Source organism: Narcine bancroftii, chromosome 4, assembly GCF_036971445.1.
Source record: "Narcine bancroftii isolate sNarBan1 chromosome 4, sNarBan1.hap1, whole genome shotgun sequence".
NCBI lineage: Eukaryota > Metazoa > Chordata > Chondrichthyes > Torpediniformes > Narcinidae > Narcine > Narcine bancroftii.
The window spans coordinates 26267570-26293665 of NC_091472.1; the positions used below are offsets into that span (position 1 = coordinate 26267570).

The 26096-nt window shown below is 41.0% G+C and overlaps 1 protein-coding gene across 2 annotated transcripts in view; it reads right to left on the reverse strand.

Moving 5' to 3' along the window:
- mocs3 (molybdenum cofactor synthesis 3) overlaps nt 1–26096 on the reverse strand; it is a 63939-nt gene that overhangs the window by 18828 nt on the left and 19015 nt on the right. For both annotated transcript variants that reach the window (XM_069930974.1, XM_069930975.1), the window contains exons 5-8: nt 22639–22713; nt 22444–22561; nt 19292–19400; nt 6099–6161 (exon numbers count right to left, since the gene is read on the reverse strand). In XM_069930974.1, coding sequence (XP_069787075.1) covers nt 6099–6161; nt 19292–19400; nt 22444–22561; nt 22639–22713 — 365 coding nt within the window. The remainder of the gene's footprint in view (nt 1–6098; nt 6162–19291; nt 19401–22443; nt 22562–22638; nt 22714–26096) is intronic.

A 26096-nucleotide genomic window follows, 5' to 3' on the forward strand; every position in this document is an offset into this window, starting at 1 on the left:
GCCGTTGTCATACCCACACTCCTGTTCGGCTCCGAATCATGGGTCCTCTACCGGCACCACCTACGGCTCCTAGAACGCTTCCACCAGCGTTGTCTCCGCTCCATCCTCAACATCCATTGGAGCGCTCACACCCCTAACGTCGAGGTACTCGAGATGGCAGAGGTCGACAGCATCGAGTCCACGCTGCTGAAGATCCAGCTGCGCTGGATGGGTCACGTCTCCAGAATGGAGGACCATCGCCTTCCCAAGATCGTATTATATGGCGAGCTCTCCACTGGCCACCGTGACAGAGGTGCACCAAAGAAAAGGTACAAGGACTGCCTAAAGAAATCTCTTGGTGCCTGCCACATTGACCACCGCCAGTGGGCTGATAACGCCTCAAACCGTGCATCTTGGCGCCTCACAGTTTGGCGGGCAGCAGCCTCCTTTGAAGAAGACCGCAGAGCCCACCTCACTGACAAAAGGCAAAGGAGGAAAAACCCAACACCCAACCCCAACCAACCAATTTTCCCTTGCAACCGCTGCAATCGTGTCTGCCTGTCCCGCATCGGACTGGTCAGCCACAAACGAGCCTGCAGCTGACGTGGACTTTTTACCCCCTCCATAAATCTTCGTCCGCGAAGCCAAGCCAAAGAAAGAAAATACCTTACTTAATTTTAGCTTCATACAATTTAATTAGCTAACTTTAGAAGAAGATATTGCAAATACAGGGGAATTTGCAATATACCTTCACACGATTACCAATTGGTGAGGTAGATGAGGAAAAATCAATACTGCATCTGCATGGCAGAAGAGAATCAGTGCCTTCAGGAGAAATGAGGTAAGACTGCAGAAAAGTTGCTATTAAAGAATTTTACTATGCTTGCTGAAGTACCTTTTGTTTCCATTCAAATAATTCGATCGAAATATCATAATTCAATTCTGTTCCACCAAAACTGCCCTGATCTGACAGAATACCTCAATCATTTTGTTTCAGATTCTAGCATCTGGAATATTTTGTTTGCACTGTAAATCTAAACAAATCCAAAGACTGTTGTGGACACAATTGCAAAAAAATGGTTGGTAAGTTTTCATTGATGAAAATCAGCAGTTTGGGAAGAGAAAGGAAAAGGAGGAATTCCAGAAAAAAATTAGAATATGATTCATTCTTCCTTTACACAAGGGAATCTTCCTTCATCTTTTAATGAAGTCTGTATTTCTTATTCTCAAAAGGGGAAGGATCCAAATTGAATGTACTTCCTATAAGCCTATTTCTTTACTTAATCTAGATATGATCTTATCTAAAATATTGGCCCATAGACTGGAGAATATTTTACCATTAATAATTTTGGCAAATCAAACTGGTTTCATTAAAAACATTATTCTTATTCTAATATACACCATTTATTGAATATTTTATATTTACCTCCCACTCCTACCCCTGAATGTGTTCTTTCTTTGGATGAAGAGAAGGCTTTTGATTGGGTGTAATAGAGTTATTTATTCACTACTCTGGAAAAATTTAATTTTGGGACCATGCTTTATTAAATGGATTAAATATGTTCTACTCTCTCAATTCTTATCAATCTACAAAAGTCAAAACCTTTCCATCTCATCAGGGTTGTCCTTTAAGACCATTAAATTTTTGACTTGGTATTCAAACCTTTAGCGGTTGCTATTCATGAAACTGGAGATCTTACTGACAGCTCCAAGAAAAGTGCAGAGAACAAAACAAAGGACTCTACATCACCTTTGTTGACCTCACCAAAGCCTTCGACACCGTGAGCAGGAAAGGGCTTTGGCAAATACTAGAGCGCATCGGATGTCCCCCAAAGTTCCTCAACATGATTATCCAACTGCACGAAAACCAACAGATACAGCAATGAGCTCTCTGAACCCTTCTCCATTAACAATGGCGTGAAGCAAGGCTGTGTTCTCGCACCAACCCTCTTTTCAATCTTCTTCACCATGATGCTGAACCAAGCCATGAAAGACCCCAACAATGAAGACGCTGTTTACATCCGGTACCGCACGGATGGCAGTCTCTTCAATCTGAGGCGCCTGCAAGCTCACACCAAGCACAAGAGAAACTTGTCCGTGAACTACTCTTTGCAGACGATGCCAGCTCTTCAGCGCTTGACGTCCTGCTTTGCGGAAACTGCCAAAATGTTTGGCCTGGAAGTCAGCCTGAAGAAAACTGAGGTCCTCCATCAGCCAGCTCCCCACCATGACTACCAGACCCCCCACATCTCCATCGGGCACACAAAACTCAAAACGGTCAACCAGTTTACCTATCTCGGCTGCACCATTTCATCAGATGCAAGGATCGACAATGAGATAGACAACAGACTCGCCAAGGCAAATAGCGCCTTTGGAAGACTACACAAAAGAGTCTGGAAAAACAACCAACTGAAAAACCTCACAAAGATAAGCGTATACAGAGCCGTTGTCATACCCACACTCCTGTTCGGCTCCGAATCATGGGTCCTCTACCGGCACCACCTACGGCTCCTAGAACGCTTCCACCAGCGTTGTCTCCGCTCCATCCTCAACATCCATTGGAGCGCTTACACCCCTAACGTCGAAGTACTCGAGATGGCAGAGGTCGACAGCATCGAGTCCACGCTGCTGAAGATCCAGCTGCGCTGGATGGGTCACGTCTCCAGAATGGAGGACCATCGCCTTCCCAAGATCGTGTTATATGGCGAGCTCTCCAGTGGCCACCGTGACAGAGGTGCACCAAAGAAAAGGTACAAGGACTGCCTTAAGAAATCTCTTGGTGCCTGCCACATTGACCACCGCCAGTGGGCGGATAACGCCTCAAACCGTGCATCTTGGCGCCTCACAGTTTGGCGGGCAGCAACCTCCTTTGAAGAAGACCGCAGAGCCCACCTCACTGACAATAGGCAAAGGAGGAAAAACCCAACACCCAACCCCAACCAACCAATTTTCCCTTGCAACCGCTGCAATCGTGTCTGCCTGTCCCGCATCGGACTTGTCAGCCACAAACGAGCCTGCAGCTGACGTGGACTTTTTACCCCCTCCATAAATCTTCGTCCACGAAGCCAAGCCAAAGAAGAATGAACACAAGGTTTCCTTAAATGCAGATGATCTTTTGCTTTTTGTTTCCAATCCAGAGATTTCTTTACCAAATATACTGGTTTTGCTTTCCCATATTAGTCAGGTTTTTGGGTATAAGTTGAATCTGCACAAAAGTGAGCTTTTACCTTAAAATGATTTATATCAAGTTCTTCTAATTTTCCTTTTAAGATTATGCAAAATCAACTTACTTATCTGAGTATTACAATTACTAAGAGCTATGAACATCTTTTGAAGGAAAAAAATTCCACTCTATTTAATTAGGTTAAATTATTCTTATCAAGATCGTTGTCTTTAGCATTTTCAATGATTAATTCTATTAAAATGAACATTTTATCTAAATTTTTAAAAAACATTTTCCCATGATTCACTCAATTCGATTATATCTTCCTACATATGGAGGGGAAATGCCCTCCCTTAAATAAAGCCCATCTTCATAAAGCTAAAAGGAATGGCAGATTGGCATTTCCCAATTATAGATTATATTATTGGGCAGTCATTATTCGTAAGTTAATCTCTGTGGTTATATTTGGATAATTTGGTTGACCCACCTTCATGGGTAAAAAGTGAATTAAATTTTACAAAGAATACTTCTTTGTTGGCAATTTTTGGGTCCTTTTTGTTTTCTTCTTTATATAAATTAACTGATAATCTGATATTTAAATCTAATTTAGAAAGTTTTTTTTATCGATTTCAGAATTTTCCCTTGCTAGTCCTTTTATAACTAATTATCCTCGTTGCAGGATACAGCTTTTAAGGATTAGCACAGATTGGGCATTAAATGTTTTAAAGACTTTTTATTCAAAATTTAAATTAGCAAACACACTATTTTTAAGATATTTACAGGTTAGACATTTCGTTCAATCACATTTCCCTGACTTTCCGCAAATTCCTGAGGCAAATATTCTCGATTTACTTTTTGATTTACAATTTTCTCATAAAAGATTCAATATCTCTTATTTATGATTAGTTGCTTAAGTTAGTTAAGATCAAGAGAGACTGGGAACAGGATTTGAATCTTGCATTCTCTGATGAGGTTTGGGATTCCATTTGTAATTTGATTAATACAACCTCTTTTTGCGCACGACATTGCTTATTTAACTTTAAAGGGGTCCATAGAGTACATATGTCTAAAGTTAAATTATCTCTTTTTTTTGACAAATGTAAAATTGCTGAGGTTTTTTTGATTCCTGTTTTGGATATGGCCTCGTTCAGAAAAATTTTGGAAAGATATTTTTCAAACATTATCTGTGATTCTTAAGGTTAAATTGGAACCTTGCCCTTTAATTGCTCTTTTCGGATCATTTCAAGATGATGACATTTTATTGACTTCAACTCAAAATCAAATTTCACCTTTTACTTTATTGATAGCCAGAAGTGCAATTTTGACTAAATGGAAAGATAATACTCCATCTACTCACACACAATGGTTAAATGATATTATGTCTTTAAGTTTAGAAAACAAATTAGATATGCCATTAAAGATTCAAATACTAATTTCATAAAGACATTGGGGCCCTTTTATGGACCATGATCATAAGCTAAAGTTTTAGAGTTGTCATACCCTTTGATGCTCTGCTGTCTATTTCCAGGTTGTTGTCACTTGATATCCACATGCTAGTTTTTTTTTATCCAAGCTTGTGTTGTGGTTGAGGATTTGAATTATGGGGTTTTGTTTTTTTAAATTTTTCTTACAATTTGTATTCCTTACATAATTGTACTGCTTAATTTCTGTATTACTGTAGACCTCAATAAAAATATCTTAAAAAGAAAACAATTCTTCCTTTTCAAAGTGTGAGCTTTTTAAAAAAAAAGTTGCAATCCAAAGTTGACAACTGCGTACTCCCTGTGACCATGTTGGTTTGCTCCAGCAACTACAATTTCACCACGTTAAATAGATGTATGCGGTTAGTAGGTGAATTGGACACGTGAGTGAAATTGGGTGGCACAGGCTCATGGGCCGGAAGGACCTATTGCTGTGTTATTATCTCTGAAATGAAATATCGTATATGTCGGCATATAAGATGGTATTGAACCCTAAAAATGTCACCCCAAAGCCAGGGGTCATCTTATAGGCCAATTATAAAATCCAAACCTTGATATCCTGTCATTTAGAATTCCCCATGGCAATTGAGAGCAACGTAAAACACTTGCATGACTCCTAAGGACCTACCACTTAATATTTTTCAACTCAAACTTATGTTTGGGAAGCTGGATTAATAGTAATGTTATATTAAAACAATAACATTATATTATAAACTAACAGTCCTTAAAATAACAGCACAGCAAACAAAGCTAAGCCACACCAGTTGCCATTTGTGGATGAACAGCAAACAACCAGCCAGGTCCATTCAATAAATCTCACAGTAACCAGTTACCGGGACTTTTAAACTTTTAAAGAATGGGTTTCTTGAAGGATTTTAATAGATGATGATTGAAGTATTAAAATTATGCTAATAAAATGTAAACCTTTACTTGGTAATTTGCTTTTAAAATTTGAATTAGTATATTAAATGTGTGTGTGCGTGTGCGTATTATTCGTGTTGCTTAGTAGTGTGCTTAACAGCATCGCTCCACTGGTCAGTAGAGGACTACTGGGGCAGTAAGCTCTCAGCAGTTAGTGCCAGACTTGGGGTGGTCTTATACAGTGAGTATAGCTCAAAACCTACATTTTGAGTGCAAATTCTGCAGGTCGTCTTATACACCAGTCATCTTATATGCCAACATACATAATTAACAAAAACTTATGTGGTGTCCTTATTTCTCCAGTTGATTCTTCTGCTTTCAGTGTAAATTAACATGCAATACTAAATTTTCAAAATCAACTAAAATTAATTTGCAAACTATGAAGACGACATCCAGCATTTTCAGTTTAGCAGATACTATTTACTGATGTCTCCCAATGCACCAGAATATTTAGACTTGTTTTCAAATGCTGAACTTGGAACTGACTAGCTAATATTTGGCTGATGTTTCTCAATAATTACATTAAATAGACTCGTAACAAAATAAAAGGATACGTCCTATTCCTGATGCAATCTTGAGAACTTCCAGGGCCTGAATACATCCCAGAATACCGGGCACTGTCAGAAAGAAGAATGTGTTTTGTTTATTCTTTGAACACAAAGACAGACACATTTTTTTCCTTTATTTTCCCCTGAGCTCCATAGTTTTAAATTTTTAATCAAACAATTCACATGTAATTAAAGTGCACATCCCAGATTTTATTCAAGATCATTTTTATACATTTTAGTTTGACCATGTAGAAATGACAGCACTTTTTATACGTAGTTCCCCCATTCCAGGGCACCATAATGTTTGGGATCTTTGCCTTCACAGGTGTTTGTGAGTACTCAGGTATGCTTAATTGCATCATTGGTGCAAATGTGGATGTTTAAATGGCTACTATCCACAGAAGACTTCATGAACATAAATACAGAAGCTACGCTGTAAGAAGCAAATCACTAGTTAGCCACAAAAATGATGGCCAGATTAGTTTGCCAAGCAATAAGAACTCCTCCACAATCTCCATCAGTAATGGAGCACCGTAACCTCCTGCTCTACTCACTTTACACCCACGATTGTGTGGTGTGGTACGACAATAACATCATCTACAAATTTGCTAACAATACCATGGGAGTGGGTTGTATAAAGGAAGGGGATGAGTCGACATACAGGAGATTGAAAACTTGGCTGAATGGTACATCAACAACCTTGCACTCAATGTAACCAAAACAATGGAGCTGATTGTTGACTTCAGGAAAGGAGAGCCAGAGGTTCATCAGGGGATCAGAGGTCAGCACCTCTACTTCCTCAGGAGTTTGTGGAGGTTTGGTATGACACCAGAAATCCTAGCAAATTTCTACAGAGTTGTGGTGGAAAGTGTGCTGACAGGCTGCATCATGGTCTGGTACGGAGGCACCAATACTCCTGAGTATAAAGCCCTCCAAAAGGTCGTGGACACCGCCCAGGACATCATAGGCAAAACCCTCTCCACTATTGAGTGCACCTACAGGGAACGCCGCCGTCAGAGAACAGCAGCAATCATCAAAGACCCATACCACTCAGCACATGTTCTGTTCTCACTGCTGCCATCAAGTCTGCCACAAGACTCACACCATCAGGTTCAGGAATAGCTGCTACCATCAGACTCCTCAATGATAGACTCATTTAAGGGCTCTTTCTTTTTGTTCTCTCTATATTGAACAGTCACATTGTTTACATTCGTTATCTATTTACAGTTCCTTATTTCATTACACTGTGTCTTTTTTTGGCCCTACCAATTAGTGGTAATTCTGCTGTGCCCACAGGAAAAAAAGAATCTCAGGTTTGTATGTGATATCATTGTAACCACTCTGACAATAAATCTGAAATTTGAAGTATTTAAAAGAGCCTGCAGAATTCTTGAAAAAGGTCTTGTGGACAGATGAGATCAATATTAACCTGTATTAGAGTGATGGATGAAGAAAAGTGTGAAGGGGTAAAGGAACTGCCCAAGATCCAAAGCATACATTTGCATCTTGAGGTGGGGGGGGGGGGGGGGGGCGTGGTGTGTGTGTGGTGTGTGTGTGTGTGTGTGTGTGTGTGTGTGTGTGTGTGTGTGTGTGTGTGTGTGTGTGTGTGTGTGAAGAATTCAGAAGTGTCAAAGCAATTTACAGCAAATGAAGTAAAGCACAAAAGTCTGTAGACACCATAGTTGAAGTTAAAACACAATGCTTGAGAAACTCAGCAAGTCAAGAAGTGTACTTTATATAGTAAAGAGAAAGATACATGAGTAACATTTCAACCTCGCTACCTTCATTAATGTATGAAAAGATGTAGGCAGGCACCCAAACAAAGTGGTGAGAGGGAGGGACAGGGGCAGGAGCACAGATCAAAGGTGGGAGGCAACAGGTGGATAAGGGAGGGAGGGCAAACCAGGGAACAGGAGGAGGGATGTCTCTGTGAATGAAGAGGGAAGGGTGGAGAGCTGGAGGAAGTAAGACAATGGAAAGGAGAATGGAGAGAAGGCGAGCAGAAGCAGAAGTTAATATTAATGTTTAATATTAAACAGCTGGAGAGTGCCTTTTTTTTTAAGCTGGAGAGTGCCTTGATGGAAAATCAAGTGTTGCTCCCCCAATTTATGGGAGAGAACATGAAGACAACTGGTGGGAGAGAACATGAAGACAAGGACTGACATGTCAACATGGGAGTTGGATGCAAAATTGGAGTGGATGAACACTGGGAGATCCCTGTCACTGATGTGGACAGAGCGAAGGTGGTCAGCAAAGTCTGTGCCCAATCTTTCTGATGTAGAGGAGGCCACAAAGGCAGCACTAGATGCAGTAGAGAACTCCCAAGGATACTCAGGTGAACTGTTGCTTCACTTGAAAGGCCTGTTTGGTGCCCCGAATGGTGGTGACGGAGTGTGGCACTTCCTGCAGTCGCAGGGGAAGATGCTTGGGTTTGGGGTGGACTCAACTGGTGGGAAGGGATAAGTGCATGAAGGAGTTAGGGAGGGAGTAGTCACTACAGAAAGTGGATAGGGGAAGGTGTGTCTGGTGTTGGGATTGTGTTGTAAATGTTGGAAATTAAGGAGGATAACGTGTTGGATGTGGAGCTAGGTGCAACACAAAGCAGTGGCTCTGTTACAATGCCTCAAAGTATTCCTCAAAATCTTAGAACGAAGATAGAATACAGATAGATAGATAGATAGATCCATATATTCCTTTAAAAAAGGTACCAAACCCTCCCTACCCCAAAACCCTTCATTTTTTCTCCATCCATGTGCCTGTCTAAGAATCTCTTAAATGCCCCTAATGTTTTAGCCTCTACCACTATCCCTGGCAAGGTATTCCAGGCACTCACAACTCTGCATAAAAAACTTACTCTTAATATCTCCCATAAACTTCTCTTCCTTCACTTTGTGCATGTCCTCTGGTCTTTGTTATTTCTGCCCTGGGAAAGAGGCACTGGTTGTCCACCCTATCTGTGCCTCTCATAATCTTATAGACCTCTATCAAGTCTCCTCTCATCCTTCTACCTCCAAAGAGAAAAGTCCCAGCTCTACTAACCTCGCCTCATAAGAGATCCTGGTAAATCTCCTCTGCACCGTTTCCATACTTTCCACATCCTTCCTATAATGAGGTGACCACAACTGAACACAATACTCTAAGTGTGTTCTCGCCCTCTCGACTCTTGAACTCAATGCCCATATTAATGAAGCATTCTTAACTAGCTTATCAACCTGTGTGGCGACCTTGAGGGATCCATGGATTTGTACCTCAAGGTCCTTCTGTTCATCCGCTCTCTTAAATAACCAACCATTAACCCTGTACTCAGCCTTCTGGTTTGTCCTTCCAAAATGCAGGTAACTTGTCTACCCAATTCTGCATCCTGCCTATATCCTCTTGTAACCTTTGACAACCTTCAAATCCGTTCACAACTCCTCCAAACTTTTTATCATCTGCAAACTTACTGACCCTCTTTCTGCCTCTTCATCTAGGTCATTTATAAAAAGCAGAGCAGAGATCCCAGAACAGATCCTTACAGTACTCCACTAGTCACTGACCTCCAGGCAGAATACTTTCCTTCCACTACTACTCTCTGCTTTCTACCAGCATGCCATTTTTTAAATCTATGGATCCCCTGGCTCATGACTTTCTGAATAAATCTCTCATGGGGAACCTTGTCAAATGGCTTGCTAAAATCCATGTAGACCACATCTACCGCCCCACCCGCATCAATTCCTTTTGCTACCTCCTCAGAAACTCAATTAGGTTCATGAGGCACGGCCTTCCCTTCAGAAAATCATGCTATCCTTTTCTTTTGTGAATACTGAAGCGAAGTATTCATTTTAGACCTTTCTAACCTCCTCTGCCTCCAGGCACATGTTGCCTCCTTTAGTGGCTCCACCTTCATTCTCATCATCCTTCTGTTCTTCACATACGCATAGAATGCCTTGGGGGCTCTCCTTAATCGTACTTGCCAAGACCTCCTCATGCCCCCTTCAAGCATTCTCTCCTTTCTTCAGCTCCTTCCAGGCTACTATATACTTCTCATGAGCCCTTCCTTCTTCCTCTTGACCTCACCTGCTTCATCAAACATGGTTCCCTTTTCCTACCATCTTTTCCCTGTCTCTGTGGAACAAACCTTTCCTGAACCCTACACAAGTGGTCCTTAAACTTCCTCCACATTAGTCTGTGCTTTCATCCTTGCACATTTGTTTCCAATTTACTCTCATTAGTTCCTGCCTCATCCCATTGTAATTAGCCCTTCCTCAAATTAAGCACTTTCCCAGTTTGTCTGCTTTGATCCTTTTTCATAGCGACGCTAAACCTCAGGAAGTTGTGGCCACTCACCAAAATGCCCCCAATGCCCCCCCCCCATCCCGAGAGGTCTGCCACCTGACCAGGTTCATTGCCCAGAATTAGATCCAGTGTGGCCTCTCCTCTTGTTGGCTGGTCAACAAACTGTGCCAAGAATCCTTCTTGAACACACTTGACAAATTCAGCCCCATCTATCTCTCTTGCAGTCAGGAAGTGACAGTCAATATTAGGGAAGTTGAAATCACCCATAACTATAAACCTGTATTTGCTGCACCATTGCAAAATCTGCCTGCCTATCTGCTCCTCGTATTCTCTAGTTTAACCTAACTATTAGGTGATTTTTTTTTTGGAATATTTTATTTTTTCACATAAAAAAATATATACAAATTTTCTATTTCAAAATATACCTTCCCTCCCCCCCCCCACTCCCTTCACAGTATAAATCAGTACACCATCATGATTTACAGCTGAGTTTTTAAAGAAAGTCTTTATTGGAGACGCCACTCATATTTTTATAATAGTAGCACCTTTTTTATTATATTTTGGCCCCTATATAATCCAAATATGGTTACCATATTTTTTATAAATATATTATATTTGTTCTTTAAATCATTTGTGATTTTTTTTCTCCCATAGGTATACAACTGTTCTTTTCTGTTTTCCATCGTGCTATCTGCAGAGGGGAGTCAGATTTCCAAGTGAGCGCAATTCATTTCTTGGCCACAGCTAAAGTTATTTTAACAAATGAAATTTAGTTAGTTTATTACTTATTTCAATAAAGTTGCCCAAAAGATGAAGTTTCGGGTCATCCGCGAAGGCCAACCCTATTATTCTTGTTAGTATTTCAGTAATATCCTGCCAGAAAGGTCTCCTAAATAGAATAATACCGAGTGTCACCGAAAATGTTCTCCCAGAATCACAGTGTGGCTTTCACACAAACAGAGGAACTACTGACATGGTCTTTGCCCTCAGACAGCTCCAAGAAAAGTGCAGAGAACAAAACAAAGGACTCTACATTACCTTTGTTGACCTCACCAAAGCTTTCAAAGCACCAAGGCACAGAAAGGGCTTTGGCAAATACTAGAGCGCCTCGGATGCCCCCCAAAGTTCCTCAACATGGTTATCCAACTGCACGAAAACCAACAAGGTCGGGTCAGATACAGCAATGAGCTCTCTGAACCCTTCTCCATTAACAATGGTGTGAAGCAAGGCTGTGTTCTCGCACCAACCCTCTTTTCAATCTTCTTCAGCATGATGCTGAAACAAGCCATGAAAGACCTCAACAATGAAGATGCTGTTTACATCCGGTATCGCACGGATGGCAGTCTCTTCGATCTGAGGCGCCTGCAAGCTCACACCAAGACACAAGAGCAACTTGTCCGTAAACTACTCTTTGCAGACGATGCCGCTTTAGTTGCCCATTCAGAGCCAGCTCTCCAGCGCTTGACGTCCTGTTTTGCGGAAACTGCCAAAATGTTTGGTCTGAAGTCAGCCTGAAGAAAACTGAGGTCCTCCATCAGCCAGCTCCCCACCATGACTACCAGCACCCCCACATCTCCATCGGGCACACAAAACTAAAAACGGACAACCAGTTTACCTATCTCGTCTGCACCATTTCATCTGATGCAAGGATTGACAACGAGATAGACAACAGACTCGCCAAGGCAAATAGCGCCTTTGGAAGACTACACAAAAGAGTCTGGAAAAACAACCAACTAAAAAACCTCACAAAGATTAGCGTATACAGAGCCGTTGTCATACCCACATTCCTGTTCGGCTCCGAATCATGGGTCCTCTACCGGCATCACCTATGGCTCCTAGAATGCTTCCACCATCGTTGTCTCCGCTCCATCCTCAGCATTCATTGGAGCAACTTCATCACCAACATTGAAGTACTCGAGATGGCAGAGGCCGACAACATCGAATCCATGCTGCTGAAGATCCAACTGCGCTGGGTAGGTCACGTCTCCAGAATGGAGGACCATTGCCTTCCCAAGATCGTATTCTATGACGAGCTCTCCAATGGCCACCGAGACAGAGGTGCACCAAAGAAGAGGTACAAGGACTGCCTAAAGAAATCTCCTCAAACCGTGCATCTTGGCGCCTCACAGTTCAGCGGGCAGCAACCTCCTTGGAAGAAGATCGCAGAGCCCACCTCACTGACAAAAGACAAAGGAGGAAAAACCCAACACCCAACCCCAAACAACCAATTTTCCCCTGCAACCGCTGCAACCGTGTCTGCCTGTCCCGTATTGGACTTGTCAGCCACAAACGAGCCTGCAGCTGACGTGGACATTACCTCTCCATAAATCTTCATCCGCGAAGCCAAGCCAAAGAAAAGATTTCAGTAATATCCTGCCAGAAAGGTCTCATCTTCACACACGACCACACAGCATGTACAAATGTTCCTATTTCTATTCCACATGTAAAACACATCTCTGATATTTATGATTTTGATATATGTAATTTCTGTGGTGTGAGATACAACTGATGTAGAAAATAATATTGTACTAATCCATACTTTGCATTTATAATTGATGTCTGCTATCCAAACACCAATCAGACCAGCATCTTTTTGTTATTGCAACCTCTAAATCAGACTCCCATCTCCCTTCTCAATCTCAGTAAACCTGGATTTGCAGGTTTAATTTTGAAGAGCAAAGAACAGAACAACTCTGATAATCCAAAAATCGGATTTTCCAATATCCTCATTTATCCAAAACTTTTTTGGACTGAACTGACCGGGGATGTTGGTTTCCCAGCAGCGGCAGCAGTACAGTGGACCTTGGGCCCTGGAGCCGACAGCAGTGCTGTGTCGCAGCGAGACAAAGGAGGAGTCTAGCTCGAGTGGTGTCCAGTTAGAAAACTGTTCACTTGTTCACCCACTCATGCATTTTAAACATTCCTCCCAGGAATCCTGCACACCGCAGGGTGGAAATTAATTCACCTTCCGGCCCACGGTTTTCCCTGCAGTCAGAGTCCTCCCGGATGCTGACGTTAGCGGTTCATCCATGACTTTCTGAGCCAGTTCAAATTGCACTTAGGCGAGCCGCCACATAGTTCCCCCCCCCCCCACTGCCCCCACACCAGAACCAGCGATTGGAGGAGAAATGTCTGGCACCTGCGCCTGCTCTGGTTGTTTGGGTAGGCATCATCTACTTCACGGTGCAGGCAATGTTACTGATCGGTCAAGGTCTAATTGTGCTGGTTCGAAGTGGTCGAAGGTAAATGTGTCCTCACGCCTGCCAATGTCCAAGATGCAAGTCGTGCCGTCGTGGTGTACCACCTTGAACAACCCCTTGTAAGGACGCTGCAGGGCAATCGGTGCGCGCCTCTCCAGATAAAGACGTACTCACAGCCCTATAAGCCCTTAGGCACAAAGGATGTCGTAGTGCCATGGCGGGATGTTGGAGTTGGGCCAGTTTACTGAGTCGCTCACGCAGTTTGTTGAGGACCTCTGATGGTGCATCTTCCTGCCCTCGAGCTGCGGGCACGAACTCTTGGGCACCATGAATGGGGTGCCGTGTACCAGCTCTGCTGATGAAGACTTCAGGCCCTCTTTCGGCACTGTTCGTATGCCGAGCAGCACCCAGGGTAGTTCATCTACCCAGTCTGGCCCATGAAGGCGTGCCATCAGGAGAGTCTTTAGGTGCCTGTCGAAGCACTCGACAAGGCCATTCGACTGCGGGTGGTAGGCTGTTGTGCGGTGGAGCTAGGTTCCCAGCAGGCGCAACACTGTGGTCCACAGTGTGGATGTGAATTGCAGACTCCTATCCGAGGTGATGTGGTTCTGGAGGCCGAAACACACCACCCAGGTGGAAATGAGGGCCCGGGTGTACAACTCTGTCGAGGCATATTCTCTCGAAATTTTTAGTATAAGAAATAATTTGTCCCCTCAAATAAGCGCATATCCCATATTAGAAAACTGTTGTCAGTGGAAGGAAGATTGTTTTCACAAAATATTTCTGTCCGTCTCTTAATAAATTCACAAAAATCCTTCCTCTTTAATAATGTAGCATAAAGGAGCATTAAGGCGCCATCTGTTGATACTTTCTTGCTTTTCCATTATCGTAATAGTTAATGTTAATGATGAATGGTCTGATAAAAGTCTTGCCAAATACTCCGTTTTTACCACTCTACTTTGTAACTGGGCAGACATTAAAAATAGGTCAATCCTTTTATGTGAATCTTGCACCCTCAAGTAGAGCAAACAGTCTTTTTCTAAGGGGTTGAGCCGCCTCCATATATCAATTAAATTTAAATCCTTCATAAATGATGTAATTTTTGCAGCTTTCACCCTTGTTACTGTTCTCGTTGATTTGTCCAATATTAGATCTAAACAAAAATTGAAATCTCCTTCAATCTATATATTTTGCCTTCCCCCTGAGATTTTTAAAAAGATATCCTTCATAAAGACTTCACCATCATAATTTGGGGCTTAAATGTTCATAAACATCCATGATTCTGCATAAATTTTGCAGTGTGCCATTATAAATCTTCCAGCTTGATCAGTTAAAGTCTCTTCTATTATTATTAGTATATTTTTATTAATTAAAATTGCTACACCTCTTGCTTTCGATCCAAATGAAGATGATATTACTTGCCCCACCGATCCTCTTTTTAATTTTGCATGTTCTAATTTGGTAAGATGTGTTTCTTGTAAAATGACTAATTCTGCCTTTAATTTTTTTTTAGGTATGCCAAGACCCGTTTTCTCTTCACTGTCCCATTAATTACGTTAACATTAAAACAAATAAGTTTTAATGTTCTATTCATATTCTTCTTTAAAACAATATATTTTAATAGTAAAATCTCTTTGACTCTTTAAATAATAAAGTGATCCTTCTCCTTTAAGAAAAACACAGTGTCCCTGCCATGATGGCGAAGTAGACATCGAGCCCTGAAAGCCCGCATGAAAAGCCCTCAGGAAAGCCTAGAGGAAGAAGAAACCCTCCCTTTAGCGCCATCTATTTTTTATTACTCCTTTCCAGGTGCCATTCTCCCCCTTAGACTAGAGTCTCTACCCTGCTACCACTTTTCCCAGATTTTTTTCTTTTTATTTAGCTTTTCCGTGAGCATTTCGATACACTTTAATTTTAAACTATAAATACAAGACATTTAAAAAAAAAATTTTATTAAACACTTTTACTACTTTTACTTAGTTCCATTGTAAATATTTTCACAATATTCTCCTTCAGCAACCTTAATTTTTTTTTTACAAATTTCGCAGAAAGTCTTCCACCTCATTCTTGGTCTTGAAAAATCGTCAGTTCCCTTCCGTGACTTCGACCCTCAAAGTTGCAGGATACCTCATTGAATATTTCAAGTTTTAGCACATAGTTGTCTTTTTACATCTTCAGATTCTTTATTTATTCAAGGTGGGGCTAAAGCAGTGGTTCTCAACCTTTTTCTTTCTACTCACATACTACTTTAGGTCATCCCTATGTCATAAGTGCTCTGTGATTAGTAAGGGATTGTTTAAGGTGGGAGGTGTGCGGGAAGGGAAGGTTGAGAATCACTGCTCTAAACCCAATTGTTACTGAAATATTTAGCTTGATAAAGATGATCACTGGCCCATTTCCTTTGGAGTTATGAAACCATGCACATAACGAGTCAATTAGGGATGAATAAAACTGGTTTTCAAACTTTTTCTTTCCATCCATATACCACTTTAAACAATCCCTTACTAATCACAGAGCACCCATGGCATAGGGAATACTTAAAGTGGTATGTGAATGGAAAGAAAAAGGTTGAGAACCACTGGGCTTAAGTCTTGAAAAAAATAGTACCTTTTCATGATCAACCTCGGGTGGGTAATTATGCTGCTTAATCATATTCTGCTCCCAGAATTATCTCTCATTCTTGGTAGTTTAAAAGTCTCACCAGAACTGGTCTTGGTCTCTGATCACTGGCTCTTCTGGGTCCGAGTGTTCGATAAGTAGTTCTTCTTCAAATTTATCTTCACCCAACACTTGTGGGATCCCTTTTTGAAAAAAGTTCACTGGGTCTCTTCCCTTAATTCCTTCCTTCAGTCCAATAATTCAGACATTATTCCATCGACTAAAGTTCTCCAAATGGTCAATTTTGCCCAGCAGTCCCTGTTTATCCAACTCCTATTCTTTGGCTCCCCCCAACCTCAAGTTTTTCATGCGTTTTTGTCAGTTTAATCTCTGCTCGACCCACTCTCTCCATCAGATCTTCAACAATCTCTTTTATTTCAGTAATTTTCTCTGTCATATCTCTCATCACCGTTTCAACACTTTTGAATCGGTTACTCAAATTCTCCATTTTTTCCAGGATGATGTTCAATTCTTGACCTGACTTCCCAGTTTTACCTGGTCCTGCCGGTCCCATCGCCATTTTTGCATCACTCCCTTTTGGACTTTCACCCAATGTTCTTGGTTGAATAAGAGCTTCTTCAATCTTTGTTCTCGCTTGCCTTGGCTTCTTTCATGCAAGTTTTACCCATTTTTGATGAAGAAAATCTTGATTTTCAATTATTAACCGTCTGTTTAGTACTCTTCACGGAGACCTCAACCAAAACACGTGTGTCTAAGTCCTTCGCAAGGCCACGCCCCCAACCATTATGTGATTTAATAATAATGAAGGTATCTTGTTCAGAAGACCTAGCTCCTTAGTGAGAAAGACAAATGTGATTTACATTGCAACCTCACTACCCTTCTGCAGACTACCCTTCTGTTAAAGTGCAACTTTGACACCTTGAATATTGCTGTTCTTGGACTAAGATATTTAGATTATGAAAGCCTCCTGGGAGTGTTGAAGATTGATACTAATGCCTACCCAAACTTTCAAATGTTTGCCTATTGAAATAACCCAAGAACAATATTATAAAGCAAACAGTAAGCAGCTTACAAATGTGCAATATTGCTTACAACATTGGGAATAATATTGTAAGCTTTAACTTCTCGCCCTAATGAAAACAGCGGTTTTCAAACATTACTTCCCAAACAGACCTATTTCTTTTGAGGCAAGATATTCTAGTTTGGTAGTTGATCTGTTGATAATTAAATCCAAGAAAATCCATTAGCAAATGCATGAAGAATTGTACTCTGCATGGGAATAGGAGGCTGTACTTTGCCTTTGCTACAGTTTATTCCAGTGTGAAATGAGATTTATTTAAATTATAAAATATTCAGTCTTGCATGCAGCTTGGACTTCCTTTGACATCCAAGTCACACTTTGCTGATTAATGCTATTACGATATAAACACCGTGCATCATTAACAGTGGCACAGTGATCTGCCTGTTCCTACCTGTATTAAATACACATTGAGGAGTAATTGGAACATTAAGTACATTCTTTTATCCTGAACACAAAAATCACAACACACACTGAACCTTGCCATGTCTCTGCTTGATTTGATGATAATGGAGGTATGTTGCTTAGAAGAAAAACTCAGCTAAGTCAAAACTCACAGTAAGCGGTCAAAGAAAAGGACAAGTTGTGGTTCACATTACAGCTAAGTTACAATGTGTTTCCATTGTACCAAGATGTGACAGGATGAGGGGGGAGGGGAAAAGCATGGAATAGAATTCCGCAGGAGCACCAAAATATCATTCATTTTTCCATGTATATTGTCAACGGCATGTTTTGCATAATCTGTTGAAGAAATTAAGAAATCGGGCAACAGTAGCCTTTTTGGCCCCATGAGCCTGCTACTCAATTCATGTTCATGGCTGACTTCTGACCTCAATACCATAATGTTTTCTGCCCTCTCCCCAAATCTCTCAATTCCTCTAGCTCCTAGAGATTTAATGGTTTCAATCTTGAATACAATAAATGACCGAGCTTCTACAGTGCTTCAGAAAATAAAATTCCTCGCAAATCCACACATCCTTTGAGTGAAGAATTTCAGTCTGGTCCACCCCTTGTTTTAACCGTCATAATTGTGAATTTCTCAGCCAGGAGAAACATCCCATATCTATTCTGCCAAGCCCACTTGATATTTTGACATTTCTTTTTAGGTCACTTTTAAAACAGAAAGATTTGGCCTCTAATCTCTCCTCATTTGATAGAGTGCCATCCCAGCAACCAGCCTGGTGAATCTTCAACACAAACCCTCCAGTAAAATCCAACAAAGATGGGAACCCATCAATGGCCATAGCAGTTCACTGACTAATAACATTTGTCTTTATTATCACTGAAATATGCAAATAGAAAATTCAGCACTTTTTCATACATAAATGAAAGTCAACAGATAAGGAATGAAGCCTGAAGGCATTCTTTAAATTAATGCAATGCAGCTCAAATTGTGTGTATACTGTTTGAGAATGGTGGTGGTGGGAGGGGGGGTCAGAATAATACAGGATCATTAATTAGCTATTTATACAAGTCAATGGTGACATCACATCTGAGGGATCATAATAATCTTTTCATACCTTCCAAATCCCACAAGGCCTAAAGGAAGGCACTTGCCCTGCAGAAGACAACAAAATAATCCTAACTTAAGCTACAGAGAAAGGGCTGGAATTTTAAAAGCCTTAAATAACCTGAACCTTAAAAGAGATGATAGTGCAGGTAGAGAAGGAGACTAGACATATAAAACTAGCATGTATTTTACTATTTCTCCAAGGCTGACCAAATTATAGAACAGCATTTATAAGGTGATAACAGGGAGAGGTGCCTTCAAGGAAGTATTTCAGAAATTTTTAGAAAATGTCAAAAGGTAGGTAAGATTTTGCTCAAAGATATTGAGAAGTGATAGAGGGTTTTTTTAATTTTCATATTTGCTTACAGTATTTTTATAATATAGTCCCCCCCCACCCCCAATTTTTCATTAGTCTAAAGGCAGAGAAAAGATGCCTATGAATTTAGCTAAGCCCCAACAGGTCTTAAATTGATCTTGAATGCATAACACTGAATTTATGTAGTTAATATCAACTCACCTACACCCAACACACCTCCATCTGAACAGTTGGTTACAGTCTCTGCTGGAGGTGGTTTTGGATATAGACATCTATAACAGGGGCCACCATTGTAATTATACACAGTAAGCTGAGAAGTTAACAAAAAAAGATGTACTTTAAAATATTTTCACAAAAGCAAAGCAATTCATTTTTGTAATCCCAATCTGCCCACCTTCGCCTCCCCATACCCTCAAGCATTGAACTTCCCTTCTACTGAAGGCATCCATGGTCACATTCTCTTCTCACTGCTACCTTCAAAAGAAGGGTCAGAAGACTAAAATTTGATACCTCTGGGTTCAAGAGCAGTTCCCCGCCACCAACTCTTATCAGGGTCTTAAATCTCCCCATTTTACATTAACGACACAATTCCAGGATCCCAAAACATTACAGCACAGAAACAGGCCTTTTGGCCCATATAGTCTTTGCTGCCCATTATCATTCCTATTCCCACTGACCTGCATCTGGACCATAACCCTTCATATATGTACCTATCCAAATTTTTCTTAAATGTCAATATCGAGCCTCCATTCACCACTTTAGCTGGTAACTCATTCCACAGTCTCACCAGTTGTCACCCTAATATTCTTTTTAAACATTTCAACTTTCACCCTTAACCCTTGTTCTCCAGTTCTTAACTTACCTAACCTTAGTGGAAAAAGTCTGCTTGCCTTTACTATTTATACCCCTAATAACTTTGCTTATCTTTGTTAAATCTCCCCTCTGAAGATGGCGGCACTACCGGGAGCAGAGATACAGTGCTCCCGCGGGGTCCAGCCACCCAGTCAATGCCGTTGGCTCTTTACACAGGCTTTGAATGACCCATTGAGTGAGCCAACAGTGGTTTTATTTGAGATCCCACAACCTCGGGGTCTGCGCCCAAGGTGGCGGTGCATATTAATCAGAAGCAGCCAAGAGAGGCTGCGGGCTCCAGGGAAACGGAGGACTCGAGCAGGGCACCAGAGAACAGGAAGACCAACCCCCATCTGAGAAGGAGAAGCGGAAGAGATGACCCACAGGACTGTGACCACAGAGGTGGACCAATGAGGGGGCTCGATGGCTGGCTGCTGGCAACTTGAGGAGAGGAACCCATAGAAGCCGCAGGCTGCTGGAAATTGCTGTCAGAAGACTCACGCTGGGCTGCTGGTGACTGGAGACGGGCTCGAACTGGCCAGAGAGGTCCCAAAGGGTCCCTGACTGTGCTGGAGGTTTGGATCTGGAGCTTGGGTTGCCAATGGTTTGGACTGGTCTCTGTGTGGCTGTCGAGGCTGCAGAAGCGCTGGAGGTAAATGTACGGACACTCAGTGGCTCTGGGGGGGGAGGGGGACCTCTCTTTTGCTTCTCTTTCTCTGACTAAGAAATGTAAGAAGCACCTAGGCAATATCTGCTGGTGGCGAATCTGTCTGCTTTGCAGCATGCAAAAGAGAATTTCATGTAATGGGAAACTTTTATTACTATGACAATAAATTGAATCTTGAATCATTCTCCATTGCTCCAGGGAATAAAATCCTAACCTCTTTACCCTTTCCCTGTAACTCTACTCCTAGAGCCCTGACAATATTCTTGTAACTTTCAATCTTATTGATAGTTAGGTGACCAAAATTGCACACAATACTCTAAATTTGGCCTCACCAATGTCTTATTCAACTTTACTATAACATCCCAACTCTTATACTCAATATTTGGATAACAAAGACCAAATGCCAAAAGCTTTCTTTATAACCCTCTTGACCTGTGATACCACTTTCAGGAGATTATATATCTGTATTCCCAGATTTTTATGTTCTACTGCACTCCTCAGTATCCTATGGTTTACCATATATGTCCTATCTCCTAAAGTGCAACCCCTCACATTTGTCCACATTAAATTCCACCTGCCATTCAGATCCCCCTGCATGCTTTGAATGCTTTCCTGGCTATCCACTGCACCTCCAATCTTTGCATTATCTGCAAACTTGCTGATCCAATTTACCACATTATCATCCAGATCGTTGAAATAGATGACAAACAGCAATGGACCCAGCACCGATCACTGAGGCACACAAATATGAGAGCTTTTGCAACATTAGTTTTTTGCACAAACTGCAACTTTGAATCTTGATCTATTCTTTTATATTTATTATCATTTAGCAACAGCTTTTACTGTACTGGTAGCCATGATATTGCAGATGATTTGCAATATATTCAAATACATCAATTTCTTTGGCTTGGCTTCGCGGACGAAGATTTATGGAGGGGGTCAATTAAATTATAAGTAAACCCCTCAGCACTAACTGCTAGAGTAAATCTCATCCACTGATCTTCCTGACTAATCAATCCAGCTGAGCCCAGTGTTGCACCATCCTGTTGTTTTGTTTGACCCCGAGCTAAATGCTTTCTCACACATTATCAATTACTTCTATGCATATTTTTGATGTGAGGAATGCAGATAATGTGAGGAGATGGTTGATAGGATTCATTCACTCCCATGCAATTGTGCATGTTTTTCACACAGAGATTGATGGGTATATGGAACAAGCCGCACATGGAAGCTATTGAGGGGAGTACAATTATAAGGTTTAATAAAATATTCCTACAGAAACATGGATAAAAAAGGTTTAGAGCTATATGGGCCAAATGCAATCAAATAGGAGAACCTTGGCTTTTACAAATTGGGATGAAGGGACTGTTTCCATGCCATACAACTCCACAACTCAATGATTCAATTATAGTAGTGATTTTGATACTAAGTGGGCTATGGAATGACACAAATTCCACCCCCACAAGGGCAAACTGTAAAGCTAATTTCACTAGATTTTGCATTTTTTAAAAATAATTATATAAGGAATAACTTCTAGAATGACTTATACTTCCATTCTTGTGACACGGCTCACTCTTGCTGTTCTCCAAACTGACCGCAGCCCAAGGAAATGAAAGGTGTGCAGTAAATACAATCTTACAAAGCCACATAACCCAAGTGCAAACTTATAAACAAAATGTCTCTCTTATACTGGAGATTAATTTGCAACTGCAAATTCTATTTTTTTTTAATCATTTATCTCTGGTTTCCATTATCTAATTTGTCTAAAGGTACTTTAGAACATATTTTCAATGAAGAAATACACTGACGAGTCATCACATTATTTGTCATTTACCTGTCCCTCCATTCTGAGAGCACTAGCTGATACAAGTGGCTTCCCATTCAGGACACAGGCATCGTTGACAAGGTACCGTGTGGGAACATTGTCAGAACAATCGACTACAATATCATACTTGAAGAAATCAGTTAAGAAAAATATAGATGATCAAAACATATTTTAATTCTTAATCACAAAAAAGTAAAAGGATATTGTTGAATAAGCTGTTTTGCATTCTTGAAGTTCAATTGAAAGTGGTATGGTAGACATTGAACGTTTGAATTTAACCTGTAGACCAGAAAGAATTCCAAGTTAAAACATGGTATTTTAAAAAAAAATCACTGATCTGGCATCCATCTAATCTGACAATAACTACTTTTTTCATTATGCATTATTGATCTGGTTGATGAATTTGATGACTTTGTGGCCAAGTTTTCAGATGATACAAAGAAAGGTTGATGGGCAGGGAGTTTTGAGGAAGAAGGAGCTTACAGAGGGACTTGCAGAGGTTGGGAGAATGGGCAAACAAGTGGCAGACAGCGTAGCAAAATGTATGGTCATGCACTTTAGAAGGAGGAATAAAGGAATATTTTCTAAATAGGAAGAGAATTCAGAAAGCAGGTCTTAGAAGTACTAGTGCAGGATTCCCTAAAGGTTAACTTGCATGTTGATTCAGTAGTCAGGTAGGACCAGAATACAAAAACAAGGATGTAATGCACAGGCTTCATAGGGCAATGGTCAAACCATTCTGAAAAGGTTTGTGCCCCATATCAAAGGAAGGCTGGGATGTCTTTAAAGAGGGTCCAGAGGAGATTTATGAGAATGATCCCAAGGATGATGTTTAATATAAGAGGAGTGTTTGATGGCTTTGGATCTGTATTTGCTGGAGTTTAAAAGGACGGGGGTGGGGGAAATCTCATTGAAAGCTACCAAATATTGAAAGGATTGGATTGAGTGGATGTGGAGAGGATGTTTTCAGTGGTGGGAGACTCTAGGACCAGAGGACACATCACAATAAAATGGTGATCCTTTATAAAAGAGATTAGGAGGAACTCATACGCCCATGACTGTGTGGCCAGGGACAATTCCAGTGCTATCTACAAGTTTGCCGATGACAGCACGGTTGACGGTAGAAACGGCATTGAGGAAGCATACAGAAGGGAGATACATCAGCTCATTGAATGATGTATCAACAATTTGTGCTCAACGTCAGCAAAACCAAGATGATTGTTGACTTCTGGAGGGAGCCAGGGGAACACGACGCAGTCCTCATTCAGGAGGGCTCAATAGTGGAGAAGGTCAAGAACTTCCGAGGATCTGACTTGGAGCCTCCATGTTGATACAATCATGTAGAAGGCTTGCCAGTGGCTATACTTTGTGAGGTGTCTGAGAAGATTCGGTATGTTACTGAAGACTCTCATAAACCTCTACAGGTGAACTGTGGAGAGCATTCTGGCTGGTTGCATCACTGCCTGGTATGGAGGTGCCAACTCTCAGGACAAGAAAAGTCTCCAGGGGGTTGTTAACTCGGCCTGTGACATTACAGGCACCAATCTTCACCTATATGAGGTGGAGTCTAAAAAAACCAGCCTCTATCCTCAAAGACCCCCCAACTCCCAGGCCATGCCCTCTTCACTCTGCTACCATTGGGAAAAAGATACAGGAGCTTAAGCACAACAGCACAAGGACAGTTTTTTCCCCACTGCTATCAGATTCCAGAATAATCAATGAACCCAAGTCACTGCCTTACTTTTCGTGCATTATTATTTTAATTTTTTTTTAAAGTAATGTTATAAGATGGTTATAATATGAATGTTTGCAAAATGATGCTGCCGCAAAACACCGAATTTCGTGACTTGTTCGTAACAATAAATTCTGATGCTGAATTATGTAACATTAAACTGTAACCCCTACATTCATCATGTCTACCCCATTTGCCATATAACTACTGTTATGAGCCCAGAGAACCCCAAAACCCAGCAGTCAAAGATATTCACCAAGACAAATGGTTACTTGAACAAAAGTTGCTTTTAATTATCTTTCAACATGTAAACAGACTCAAACTTTAACTTATCACTATTAACTTAACCCCCTTCTAATTCTAAGCACACAAGTATGTGTGTGTAAGTTTAGAAAAGTTATTTGATTCAGTCCAATTTCACTTCTCATTCCTCCAAGTTCACTGGTTGCAGGCAATTCTTATACTGTGTGCAGAATTTAACATTTATGAAGTTCACCAGGTTTTGGTGCTTGAAAGGTAAATAGTTACCGCTCAAAAAGGGTTCTTGTCGGTTTTAAGAGAGAGATTTGTTGTATGCTGGACATCACAACTGATTCCTTGTAACAAGCCACTTCAGTGCCTTCCTCAAGAAATTTCCCCCATCAGGGTTCTCCAGATGATAACCTCTTTCTTTCAGGTCACCACAGAGTTCCTTTTTGTTTCTCTTATTTCAAGAGAAACATTAGGCATCCAGTCCTCTTTTCTTGCACGAACCACAAGGTTTTTAACCAGGCTGAACTAAGCACCCACACCATCCTCCAAATGGGGTTTTTCCACAAGCTTTCCAGCTTGTGCTGTTCCAATCCCAGCTCCTGTTGCAGCACTGCAAAACTGATCTCGCTCTCTCTCAGAAAAAAACCTGTTTTACTCTCTCTGCTTGCAAAACCACATGACCCTCTAAGAACAGCAAGTTCCACTCCAGACAGCCTGTGGCTCCGACAAGTTCTTTCATCTGTTGCCTTTTTGTAAACAACAATCCATTAGTGAAGTCTCTTGAGCACCCTCCAAAGCCTTTGCAAATGCTCTTGGCGCTGGCCTGTCTAGCATGAGCAGAGCTCCAGTATTTTAAATAAGATCCGTTTTTGTATGTGACCTAGACTAAAAAGCTGCCCCAATTTATATCCCCAAAACTTATTTGTAATCTGTAACACTACAAACATAAAGTATATTTTTTAAACTTGCAATTTGCAATGACTAAATTACTCTTAGTATTGATGGAGAAGGGGCTGGGAAGTATTAGAAAAAAATTGCAGAACACAGGTTGAGAATGTGAGGTTAAAAAAGGTCCAAATGGGATCTTCCTTGCACAAGAAAATTATTGGAACCAAGACACAAGAAAAAGAAACACAGGAGTTTGCCATCTACCCTGCCACCTAATAAGATTATGGGTGACCTGGCTGTGGCTCAGCTCCAATCCCTGACCCTTCTCCATAACCCTTAATTCCCCTATTATTGAATAATCTATCTGTGTCTTAAATATATTCAATGAGGCAGCCTCTTCTGGTTCCTTGTGCAAAGAGTTCCAGATTCACTTCTCTCTGGGAGAAGCAGCTCCTTGTGATCTATTTTAAATCCACTCCCCTGAATCTTCATGCTATGTGCACTCAAGGAAGCCGCCAATTAAAATTTATTTAAAAAATGGATATCAGCCAAAATATAAAATGAAAGACTGATTAATCTGGTCATATTTTCCTTTAAAAGGTAAAGATTCACACCTGACATAGGAAGATACTTAATGAGATAGCAATGTCCAACCAGGACATACACTTCCAAAAGCCTGCCTAATAATTTCATCATCAACGCTGACAAGCAGGTATCGTACGGGAGGATGACTCATGACCATGGGATCCTAAACCATTAAGTAGTCAACAATAAATGATAGATGATTCAA